At 41.0% G+C, this 12,003-nt stretch overlaps 1 protein-coding gene across 4 annotated transcripts in view; it reads left to right on the forward strand.

Annotated features, from left to right (window-relative positions):
• The first annotated feature begins 567 nt into the window (after positions 1 to 567).
• Positions 568 to 12,003, forward strand: part of LOC118225429 (sodium/potassium-transporting ATPase subunit beta-1-interacting protein 3) — an 89,469-nt gene continuing 78,033 nt past the window's right edge. Inside the window, exon 1 of one of the 4 annotated variants that reach the window (XM_035413810.1) lies at positions 568 to 1,027. In XM_035413810.1, coding sequence (XP_035269701.1) covers positions 974 to 1,027 — 54 coding nt within the window. In that variant the 5' untranslated portion in view covers positions 568 to 973. The remainder of the gene's footprint in view (positions 1,028 to 12,003) is intronic. The other 3 variants (XM_035413809.1, XM_035413812.1, XM_035413813.1) reach the window with 3 other exon arrangements.

Genomic DNA, 12,003 nt, shown 5'->3' on the forward strand with positions numbered 1-12,003 from the left:
TATTACGGATGTAGAGCTTGGCAAATAATTGGTAGGTTAGGACTATATTCTCTTTACAGCACAGCTACGACTGTGGTTCCACTTGTGAGAGCTTCTGTTGGCTGTGCAATTACAATTGTTGTTTGTTGTCGTTGTTGTTGTTGTTGTTGTTGTTGTTGTTATTATTATTATTAGTTGTAGTAGTAGTAGTAGAAAATTCAGAATATGGAATTTTTATAATAATTTTACAATAATGCAATTTAATGTTCACTCTCAATTCCTTCTCAAGACCCGTTTATGAACAAACTATATTAACCCCCCCAAAAAAAATAAATAAATAAATAAAATAAATTAAATAAATAAAGAAATAAAAAAATAAAATATAAAAAAATAATTAATAAATAAATGAAATAATTAGATACATAAATAAATAAGCTTCGAAAACCCGCACATAAATACCATACATCTCATCAGTTTACGACAAAAAGTGCACAGAACTGTAGATCAACCATCAAAAGCTACACAGTCCCAAAAAGAACCGTGGCCACATTTCCGTCGATTATGGCGCTTGTGGTTAAGGGTTAAAATAGTCACTCCCAACAAGCGTCGGGCGCGCTCCTCCGAATATCAAGGCCATTCAAGTTTCACTGCGGAGACAAGCTACACATTAACCTAAAAAGCACAACTGAGCTTGAATCAGGCGACAAGTCGCGTTACACATTCAGTTCAACAGAAATTGAAGTGGTCTCTTTATCCTCTTAAGAGACATGCACGCGGGGAGACTAATGATTCGGATTTGTGTTATTACAGAAATGTATTAATATTAACTTGAGACTTTCGTGCGCCGCTGTATGCATGGGGTACCAAGAGTATTTGTATTTTTGAGCCCTGTTTTATTTACGCTTGGAAATCGGACCACTCCTGCTGCCCTTATTTGCCGGCTGTGGACTATTCTGTCTTTGAAAGATTGCGTTTTTTCAGTTTTAAAGGGAAAATGGGTTGTTGCACAGGTCGATGCACGCTGATCTTTCTATGCACTTTACAGCTGGTGAGTACATTGCTTGTATTATTGGTAGCTATCTTCTCTGAAGGGAAATGACTTACGCATATACAGCCTACGCCGATTCTTATTGTCTTTTGAACGGCGCTGGTGCCGTTATATTGCACATAGGCGATAATTATCTGGTAAGAATGGTCAGGTATATCATTGTCTTTCAGTGGTACCGTTCCGCTGATCGTCTGCCAGAAGTAATAGTACTCTATAGCAGTAAGGAAATACTGAGTGTCGTACGAAGGGGCGCGTAATTTGTGCCAAAGATAAAAGGCTGGTTAACTTTGACCATAAAATATTTGCCCTACACATTTCCCTATCAGCAGTCTAGGTGACATGCCCTTTGCAAGCGCTTCTTTGGGGACGTTCAGTTAATTAACCAATTAAATAATGTTATTAGCTTATCATTGTTCAATTATTTTACTTTTCTTTCTGTCCATGAGTGTGCAACTGTGAAACAACACCCCATTCTAGCATTCTAGAGTTGTTTTATGTTAGTTAGATGGTTTAGCAACGTATTGAAACGATTCAATATGTGGCGAAATATATTTAACATCCCTGGTTTGCGGTGTGTTTCAAATGTGTTATCAGTGGCTAACCAACTGTGGGAAATCATCGAAATTATTAGCCTACTCTGTTGATCCAGTAACGAACACGAATGGCTAAATAATATATGCATTCTATTTTTCGTAGTTTGTCAAGATTTCACCTGAGCTATAGCCTAGTCTGACTGTTTTCACATTTCCCTGGTGAATGCTTGCATGTATGTTGGCTATAAGTCTCATGTTTGATAATACATTGGTAATTTGTGATTTATGTTAGCTGATTTTTCAGTCTGTAGGCTGTTTCATCCTTTCCATCACAGAAAGCACCTGAAAAATATTTCGTTTTAAAGCACTGGTGATTAACCCATTAGTCTCAACTTGTTGGCACTGTCGTTAAATATGGCAGTAATTTTTATCTCTTTTAATGTTATTTAGATATTTTGGATTTGCACAAAAAAAAAAACATTCTTGCACGAAAAGTTTGACACGAAAGATAAGAGTACACAATGAGACCATGCTGATGTGGATGAGCTAAATCCAAACACCTTAGTTCAGTTAGTGTCCTGAAGTATTCACGAGTCCTTTGTTTAAAGCAGTGTATCTATGAAATATATACCCTTAATGCTGCTTTCAGTTATTAGCCTATTTCTTTAAAAGCGTTATTGCGATCAATAGACATCAGGCTGTAAGGCAAGGGATGGCAGCCTTGACAGTCTACATGCGAATTGCTTTCATTGTATTCAGCCTGCGGCATTTCATGGATCCATTTCCAAGCTGAGCAGTAGGAAATATCAAACTCATTTAACCGTTTATCGTTTTGGCACGAGGGCCATTCGAAGTCATTCACTGAATCGTTTTGGAGGCTAACAAAGCTTTGAGCTCTGTTGGAAATGCAAATAAATAATAGGCTACTCACAAATGGTAACCCACACGATTATATACACACTCAATTTGGTGATGCATGCAAACGTTTCTTATTTATTTATTTTAACTGGAGAGTTGTAATTTTGTCCACACCTGAGTGAGTAGTTGTGCTTGAAAGGACGCACGCACGCACGCGCACGCCCACTCAACAAGAACAACAACAACGAAACTTCGTTGTAATCGTGAAATAAGCCAAGTAAGCCAAGTATCAATCATTTGCATACATACAGAAATCAAATTATGTCACGTGTAAGAGATGGCATTAAATAGCCGACTAGCGTGAAACATGCTCTATATAGGTAATATAATGAATACCCATTGTGTGGGATTGTAAAATTATTGCTCAGGCAAGACATATTTCTGGATTTAGAACCTTCTGAGTAGTTTACAGCAGCTTTTATTTCTGAAATATTGTCTCGTGTCTGAAATATACCTGTACAATTTTCTGAATGATTTCATTCGATCAGCACAAATACTGTTCTAAAAAATAGTCCTCAGATTTGAAGGTGTTAGATATAGATTTTTTTTCCAATATATGTCCACAGGCCATGTAAAGTACTACATTCACAATATACTGTGCCTGTTGGTATGACAGATATGTTTTGCCTTTTACTTCAGCAGAGATGTTCAGTTGCAATATAGTTGGGGACTGCAGAGAACATATCAGACTGTCCCGAGGTAGCTACTCCTCAGCTGTGAAGATGGTGTCTGGGAGTGCCTTTTTATCTTCACACCATGGCCTGATGCCAGTGCCATCTGTTTTGAGCCCCCATACAAGACGCTTCCTCGTAGAACCACACCTCATTGAATCAGTTGTCTGCATCCTATATTTGGCCTGTAGCTGTGAGTAAATTAAGCTGAGTCGGGGGTTTGTTTAATTCGAGTTGGCATGGTGTTGTTGGGTTTTCAGTAGCCAGGTGGATCACTGTCAGGAGAATGGCTGGGATGGCCTTTTGAGCCAGAGCAGGATGGCAGAAGTGATCAAAGATCCTTGCCATAATTACTCATCCTTCTGTAAGATGGAATTGAATATAGAGCAGAAGACTGTCTAGATGGCAGTAACACGAGGAATATAGTGACTATTATGAGACTGTGCATTGATTGAAAATTTCTGATGAAGAAACGTCTGCTCATTTTATGCACAGAACTAACAGAAGGAAAACAGAAGGAAACACTGTAAAGTATTTCAGATGATATGAGCATACATGGAACATGTATTTAGACTCCCACATCAGATTCCAAAACCAAAGTGAGTCTGACATTGTATGATATATTTTGTTTTATATATATATATATATATATATATATATATATATATATATATATATATATATATATTTTTTTTTTTTTTTTTCACTTATTCACACATAAAGAAGATGTGATGGCTTTACTCTACATATCCAGTAAAGATGCAGAGAAGAAGGATATTATCAGCTTAGATGCTAATTAAATTATTTCAGCTTCAGTTGAGATACACTGATCATAGCCTTTGCATGCAAGTGTTAGGCCTAAGCCAAACATTTCATATAATTAGTGCACAAAAATGTGTTTGAAATACACAAAGGTCGTATGTGGTCCACATTTACTGCCTGAGATCTGATTTATAGATTGGCTCATTACAGACAGACATTTTTCCTCTCACATTTGAACCAGTGGTAAGGATTTTGTCCATATACGTTATTGTAATACCTTTATTGGCAACACATCTCACATGGCTTATCTCAACATAAAACTTTCACCGAGACACAGAGAATGTGTGTTCTTTTCCATTCTTTTTACTTGCCTTTGCATCCTGAGTGCACATAGTTAGCAACCCCCACTACCCACATCCTTCTCTTTCTTTCCCTCCTCTTTGCCATTGCCCCAATCAAGTCCAACATGCTCCCTCAATTTTAAGGCAAGATTAATCAATCACTGAGTAACAGATCTTCAGAGACATTCACAATAACACCAATGATTTTATAATCCTTCTTCTGACTCTTAACATCACAGGCACCATATAGAAGGTTAAAGATATTTAAGGTCGCAAAAAACTACATTTTGAGGTTGTTAATGATGATGTCATTCCATACTGTTGGGCAAGTCTTTCCATAAGATTTAAGTTTGAGATGTAATTAATACAATAAAATGCAGAACATGGGAGGATTTCAGTTTATAGCAAAAAAAAAAAGTAAATAAGTTTCAAGTTGCATAGAGGGCTTATTTGTTATATGCCCTGTTTTGTATAAGGCATTTGTGTCATTGAAAGAAAAATTTTGAAAGCAGCTGTTAGCTGACGTTGTCACACTGAGGTATTAATGTGTGAGCATTAAGTCTGTTATAGTGTCTTGAAAAACAGCTGTTTTCCATAAAGGGACGATCATCAAGTCCATTTCTAAGCAGGGGAAAAACAATTGAAATGTTGAAATGGTGCGCTTACAACAAACAGTCATCATAAATTAAGCCGTTGGCCACATAATTGTTCGAGGCCTTCTGCCAAAACATTCATTCCTTTTCTTGTGACTCATTCTGTTTCTGTTGCGAAACAGCATATTTAATGGGATTTATTCTGTTGTAGAAACAGGAGGATTAATCAGCATGTAGTAGATTCATAAAACTGGACCATGACCAAAGTGAAAATCAAAACACATACTTATGAATTAGTGGAACTAAGGACAATTTTCTTACAGCGGGCTATGTTTAGGTGTTTAATGTGAAGGCGCAAACACAATTGTTTTCATTTCATATTAAATTAAAGCTATAGTACACTTGGTGCCCGAAAAGTTGATGAAAAATCAATTATGAACTGTTTGTTCTTTTTGTAAGATCAGTGGCCGTCCTGCTTATCAGTTATTAATATGGTAGGGGCTAGTACCACACTGTTGTGGTACAAGAAAAAAAATGACTTTAAAAAAAGCACTTAGCTCAGACTGTTTTCTCTGTCTATTCATTGAGAAACCATTATTTAGTGGCCAAATCGTCAAATTATGGTAATCAAACCACTACCCGTATTTTGTGAACAAAATGCTTGGTAGCCCAACTGACCTTAAGGTGACCTTCACTCTGGGCCGGTATTAATGTTCTTTATCATGTCCTACACAAATGACAAAATGTCTTTTACTGATTGAGTGATTGGCGTCTCTCAGTTTCTGCTAGTTTTCTACATGCTGGAGGTCAGAAATTCAATAATACTTCAATAATAAAGTCTGTCTTGCCCCATCTGTTGGTGTTTTGAGGCTTCTTTGCAGGATCATGTGATTGCCATTGTAAAAAAAAATGAAGCGAAGACCATAACCTTGAAGTTTTGAAACCGGGGTGGAAATTGGGAAAGCTGGTAATTTCAGAGAAGTTATCTACTGATGGAAAACCTACAGTTTCATGGGAGGGGAGGGGGTGAGAATCCCATTACATGCCTGGCCATCCCTCGGTGGAAGGTTTGCTCAATCCATTGGAATAACAGGTGGTAGGTTACTGAGGATTTCCTTCCCTTACCACACTGGTAGGGCAGGATGGGCACTGATTCAAAGGAACAGCATTTCTAACTGTCTGACCTTCTGAGGGCTGGACGTTCTAATGCAGCAAGGGTGACATTTCATTTTATGTGAAATTTGAATGCAATCGGTCGGAAATAACAGATATTTTCAGCCGCCCGATGGACGTCCCTTACTTCTGGCCGTGTATATTTGAGGGACCTTACATGGGTAGTCCCATAAGGGTTCCATAAATTATGTTTCCAATGAACTAGCAAGTGTAGTCAAACTGGCCCAGCTTATTGGAAGCTGGGGATAACTGTTGAAGGGAATAAGCTGTGCGATCAACCTAAAGGGCAGGAACATGCTGTGATCTGCTCAGCGGCACTGTGCAATTTGGCGCGCTTGAGAAGGCCTGGAACAGAACAGTTTCTCAATGGCACATTGCGGGGGTCCAGGTGGTCAACAGAACTAAGTAAAGGCCTGTTCAGACAGGGCCGACTGAGTGCCCAGTTAAGGCTGGGGGGGGCTCATTACTGCTTTCGGAGCTCTGGATCTCTGGATCTGAAGTGACACTGAAGAGTCCTGGATTTCATGACTGACTGATAATGATGGTGTATCGTGGGTTCTGAGCAACTTCTTCAGGATGTGAATGACAATGAGTGACTTCTGCCGAATTCCGTACCCAGGAGCTCCCTTTAATTAGCGAAGCCACGAGGGCAGCATTGTGCTCTGATTGGCAATGGTGGAAACTGTTTAAAAATTGCCTCTGGCTGATTTTCCGATGGGTGCAATCAACAAAACTGCATTTGAACGGAAATGTAAACAGAATTTAAACACAACAAATTCTGGCTACAGCAGAAAGATTAAAAACAGATTATTTACACAAAGAGATGCAAATTTTTGTTCCCCTGCACAAATAAGAATAATCACGTATTGGTAATTCTCAACAACAGAATGTGTAGAAAAACACATCTTGTTGCCTGTAACGCCTAATACAAAACTTAATATTTGTATAACCAGATTATAAAGAATTCACTCTCAGGTTTGTACTGTCTGCATTGCATTTGCAATATTTGACACTTGATTTTGAAAGGAAGACAACCTAATAAGAGCAGTACTGTCATATGTTTACGGTGTGTAGTTTGCCAGCTCTGTAACCTTCTCGCAACTTCTCGCTGAAGGTCATTATCCGCACACTTGAAAATGGGACACTTTATCAGATTACATTTTCTTATTAAAGGATCACCTTTACCATGGCCTCAGTACAGGGACCCCATCGTGTCAATCATTCAAATCATCTTCAGAAGGCACATTTTCTTTGTCTAAAAATAACTTCTTGCTATACGTGCTGAGATTGATGGGGTTGTCCAGCACTGGCACTTAGCAAGACAGATGAAAAAAATGGCCTAATAAATCTTAACAGTATGAGTGGCAAATGTTGCTCTGGTGGGTGTGGGCAGGAGGGGGGGTTGGGTGTTAATGAGTTAAAGTCCTGGGTGAGTGTATCTCGCTTGTCCACCAGCAGGAATGTTATTGATCAGAGAACCGCTTCAGATAAGCCCTTCAGTGTTCCACATTTTCGGGGCTTCTATTAAGGTTCACAGAACAGGAACATGCTAATATCATATATTTATTGTAAAATAAATAAACGAATGAATGAATAAATAAATAACCCATGATATGTATTTGAGTAAAGTTCCCTTTATCCCAAGTGGATTCAGTTTGCATAGATTATACATGCCAGTCATTCTTGCTCACCACACATTATTTGTGAGAGAGAGGCAAGTGCGGTGATTAGCCAGTAGACTGGTGGATAATTAGAAGTTCAGGTTTCTACAGCGCAGTAGCATGGCACACTGACCACATTGCGACCAGACTATATTTTATCAACCGTTCCAAAAGAGGGCCCCAGTTACAGCTTAGTGTCCTCGCCACTGCGCTAGGGCATTGATTTATATTTGAGGGAAAAGAAGTCCCCTTCCTGGTCCACTAGCATTAATTGTCTGGTGTTGGTATGATGACATTGAAACCCAGCATTGTAATGTGATGTGGGTATTCTGGCCCTGAGCTACACAGATGTTATTGTGAGCATAGTTGATTTTCAGTTTTAGCAGGTATGTATTTAAATGCTAATTGGCATGCAGGGACATGTACAAGATGTTTGTGAAAGGATGCGCTTTCTAAAAATGTTCAAGACTGATTAATCTGAAATTAGTATTCAGTAAGTTTCAACGATTAGCACATCATTGTACTTGGAGTCCAAATAAAGCCTGTTTTAGTTTTTCCACAGTGGCTTAAAGAGTTTGCTTGTCTAAACATGAATGGTTTTGCTATGGATTCAAGTAGTGTTTGAGTGATCTTTTTTTTCTCCTACTCCTGAAACATGTGTTTTTCCTGAAACACACTGGGTCTGCTGCTCCTCTGGGCCAACCAGATTCATGGTTTTTGAGGGAAACAGAAAAGAAAGAGGAAACCGTCCTTTGAAATGTCACTGCAGCTAGATTTTTTTCCATCGCTTTTGCATAGGCTGTGAAGAATTGGAAAGTTCAGCCAGAAAACCTTAAAAAACACAACATCGAAGAGTAGTCACCATCCCTTAACAGGTAACATGTTCCCAGTTCATTCAGGAAGACACAACACTGCAGAATAGTTACAGTCCCTTAACTGGAAACACGTTCAAGTCGGTTCATTCGAGATGACACAACACAACAGTATAGTTACAGTCCTTTAACTGGAAACACATTCAAACCGATTAGCTCGGGATGACACAACACCACAGAATAGTCACAATCCCTTAACTGGAAACACATTCAAACCGGTTCATTCAAGAAGGCACAAGACAGAATAGTTACAGTCCCTTAACTGGAAACGCGTTCGCACTGATTCATTCGGGATGACACAACACCACAGGACAGTTACAGTCCCTTAACAGGAAACGTGTTCAAACCGGTTCATTCGAGATGACACAAGACAGAATAGTTACAGTCCCTTAACTGGAAACTCGATCAAACTGGTTCATTCGAGATGACACAACACCACAGTATAGTTACAGTACCTCAACTGGAAACACGCTCAAACCGGTTCGTTCGGGATGCTGATGAACGGCCCATGCTGTGCAGCAGGACATGGTAATTTTGGGGGCGGTGTGCCAAAGACTCCTTGAGTTCCACCTTTATTGGTGATGCCACTTGATTGGTTCAACACTCCTGCCAGTTTCCATTTCAGCTCTGAAGGACAGCGTAATGGGCTGGTTGTGCCTCATTTAAAGGAGAGGTGATGGATCGGTTCAATGCCCGAGCTGGCCTGGGACTGGCAGAGTGAAGCCGGGTGCCCTGTGGCTCGTTCGCCCGGCCCAGCTCACCCCAGCGATCCGCGGGGATCTAGGGGCGCCATGCTCTCTTTACCGCGGGCTGGTGCGCACTCAAAGGGCCCGTGCCTACGGCCGTTGCTCCTCCCACTGAGCAAAGAAGGCGGCTCTTCTCTGAATCGCGCACTTAGTCAACCCCAAAGGCCTCCGCGGGGGGCGATCTGAAACTGCTGCGAGCGCTACGGATGTAATGAAATCTCGTTTCGTTTCAAGTGCTTGAACCGGGAAGTTTCCTCGGGCTGGGATGTATCGTCATGCTGCAGAAACACACAGCATTAAATTACAGGATGAAGGAGTCCCTGTGCTACACATTCATCCGAAACGCAGCATGAGCACTGACTCGATGGCAGGTGTATTACACACATGCTTCACAGAGGATACCACTTTTAACACTGTTTATTAAGCATCCGTACATCAAATTATGTAGACAGTCCTCAAGAATGTCTGCTGAATGCCTTTAATGTAAATGTTAAATGACTGCAGTGGGAGGATGAAGGTGGCATTTGTTCTTTCACGGGAGCACATATTAAATATACCAATACAATTCCATGTCCTAAATTGTATGTACCTCTGTTGACCTGGTTTATTTTAATGTGGGAGCAGTGGCTGCCTCGTTTGGGTGTGGATAATGGAGGCACTCTGCTGCTAATCAGCAGTATTGAGCAGTCTGATAAGGGCTCTCTACCTGTTATGATTGGTATTAATGAATGAATCTAGTCAGCCCATTGAGCTGAAGCCATAGCTAAGCTCATATAGAAAGCATTCTGAAATGCTAAGGCTGCTGTTAGCAAGTTTTGTTGAACGCAGTAGGACAACAACAAAATCAGAGACACTGTTGGCCTTTTGTTGCGGTGGATGACCATACTATAAAGCATACAAAGAAATAATGGATGAGAATAACTCACATTACGATGAGTTTCGTTGCAGAAATTGCAGTTTTCTTCATTTGTTGCTCAATGATAGTTCTTAAGCCTCTCATTATTTTGGACTTGGAAAGTGGAGGTGAGCCTCCCGGCACCATTTTTTTCGTTTGGGTGAGTCAGAGGTGCAGTGGATTTGTGCCTGCTAATTGTAAGGCTGTGCATATGGCTGTCATTATTTTCCATTGATAGAGCATACACGGGCCTACAAAATCTTTTGTTTTCCGAGTCGGACACGTCTTGTGAAGCCTTCTGATCCTCAGGAAGTTTTGCACAAGAGATACTTCTCCTCGCTTTCTCTTCATCATGAATAGCTTTGAGCTTCAAGCCTTTGAACAGGAAATCAAATGATTAACATTTAAATTAAACCACTCTATTGATCATCCTTGTATGCAGCATGTGAATAAGATCCTTACTGAGGACAAAAAGGCTTGTGTTCGAGGGGAGCCACACTGGTTATACACTCTGCATATCCCCTTTGTTTCAAGATGTGTTAGCTGTGTTCTATCAAGACTGAAAAGATGTATGAAAGGCATTAGAAAGTTGGTCTGCGCAAAGCATGCACAGTAAAAACTGAGTAGATCTAAAAGCAGGGGGAAAAAAATTTGAAAGGTTTAATGTACCTATTCCATACCTCAATTTCTCTACATTTCTCAGCCCTCTTGAGAGGCGCATGATTAATGACCGGTATGCTCATGCCGGAAGTGCAGATAATTGGGAGAGCAACTGCGGCGGGCTTCATCCTGAGAACGGTTGCCTGGATCACAGGGGGCCGGCCCATGGTTCCAGAGGCCCCGCCTCCCGGACCCTGCGTAAATCTGTCACTGTGAAAGGGCTGCCTGGGGACCTGCCGGGCTCCGCTAATGCTGCAGGGGAACAGGGAGGCGGAGGAAGGCCCTGTGCTCGCCCCGTACTCGCGGACGTGTGCCGGCCTAATGACGGCGTTCAGACCTGAACTGTGGAGGCCGGGGCCCAGTGGCCCCTGGCTTTAATTGAGCCCGCGAGGCGGGGAAAATGAGCGATGAGAATCTTATTATTCACTGTGGAACTAACAAGCAATCTGTGAACAAGCCCGCTTGCGTGCCAGAAGGCAGAATTAGAAGCCTGACTGGTTCTTCCTCACGTGCATGTTGTTTGATTTATTTATTTTTCTTGACGCTGCAGAGCTGGGTCCGGGTTAGTGAGCGGTGCTGCTAAAGCTGTCTGACCCAGAGATGGCGCCGCTCGCGTTTCCATTTATTTACAGCTACCAGAGCCGTGCTGCCTGGCATCTCGTTGAATGCAGCCGTCCAGATTGAGACAGCTGCCTGGATGTTGCCAGAGGTCCAAGACTTAAGTGTCCCTATCAAGAAACAAACGAAGGCAGACTCCATATTGCCTCTGTCTACCTCTGGCTGTTTGCTGTCATATACCATGTTGGGGTGCTCTCCCTGCTATCTCTTCAGTTTCTTTTGCCACTAACATGGATGGAAGCAGCGTTCTTATGGAGCCTCCTGTCTGCTTGCAGCTTTCTTGTAAATAGGCCAACTGCAGTGAGGCTATATAAGGCTGGGCTGACACTGGTCAGTGTGACCGAAAAAAAAAAAAATATAAATATATATATATATATATATTTAATGGAAACGTAGATGGAACCTAATGAAGAGAACCAACCTAGCCCCAGTTCGGAAGTAGAAAAGAACATTTTTTGTCCCTAATGATTAGGAAGTAGAACTGCTATTCGGTTTGTTGCTTATGACATTTTGCTTCTCGTTTATAAAAGAAT

The sequence above is a fragment of the Anguilla anguilla genome, chromosome 4 (assembly GCF_013347855.1).
Source record: "Anguilla anguilla isolate fAngAng1 chromosome 4, fAngAng1.pri, whole genome shotgun sequence".
NCBI lineage: Eukaryota > Metazoa > Chordata > Actinopteri > Anguilliformes > Anguillidae > Anguilla > Anguilla anguilla.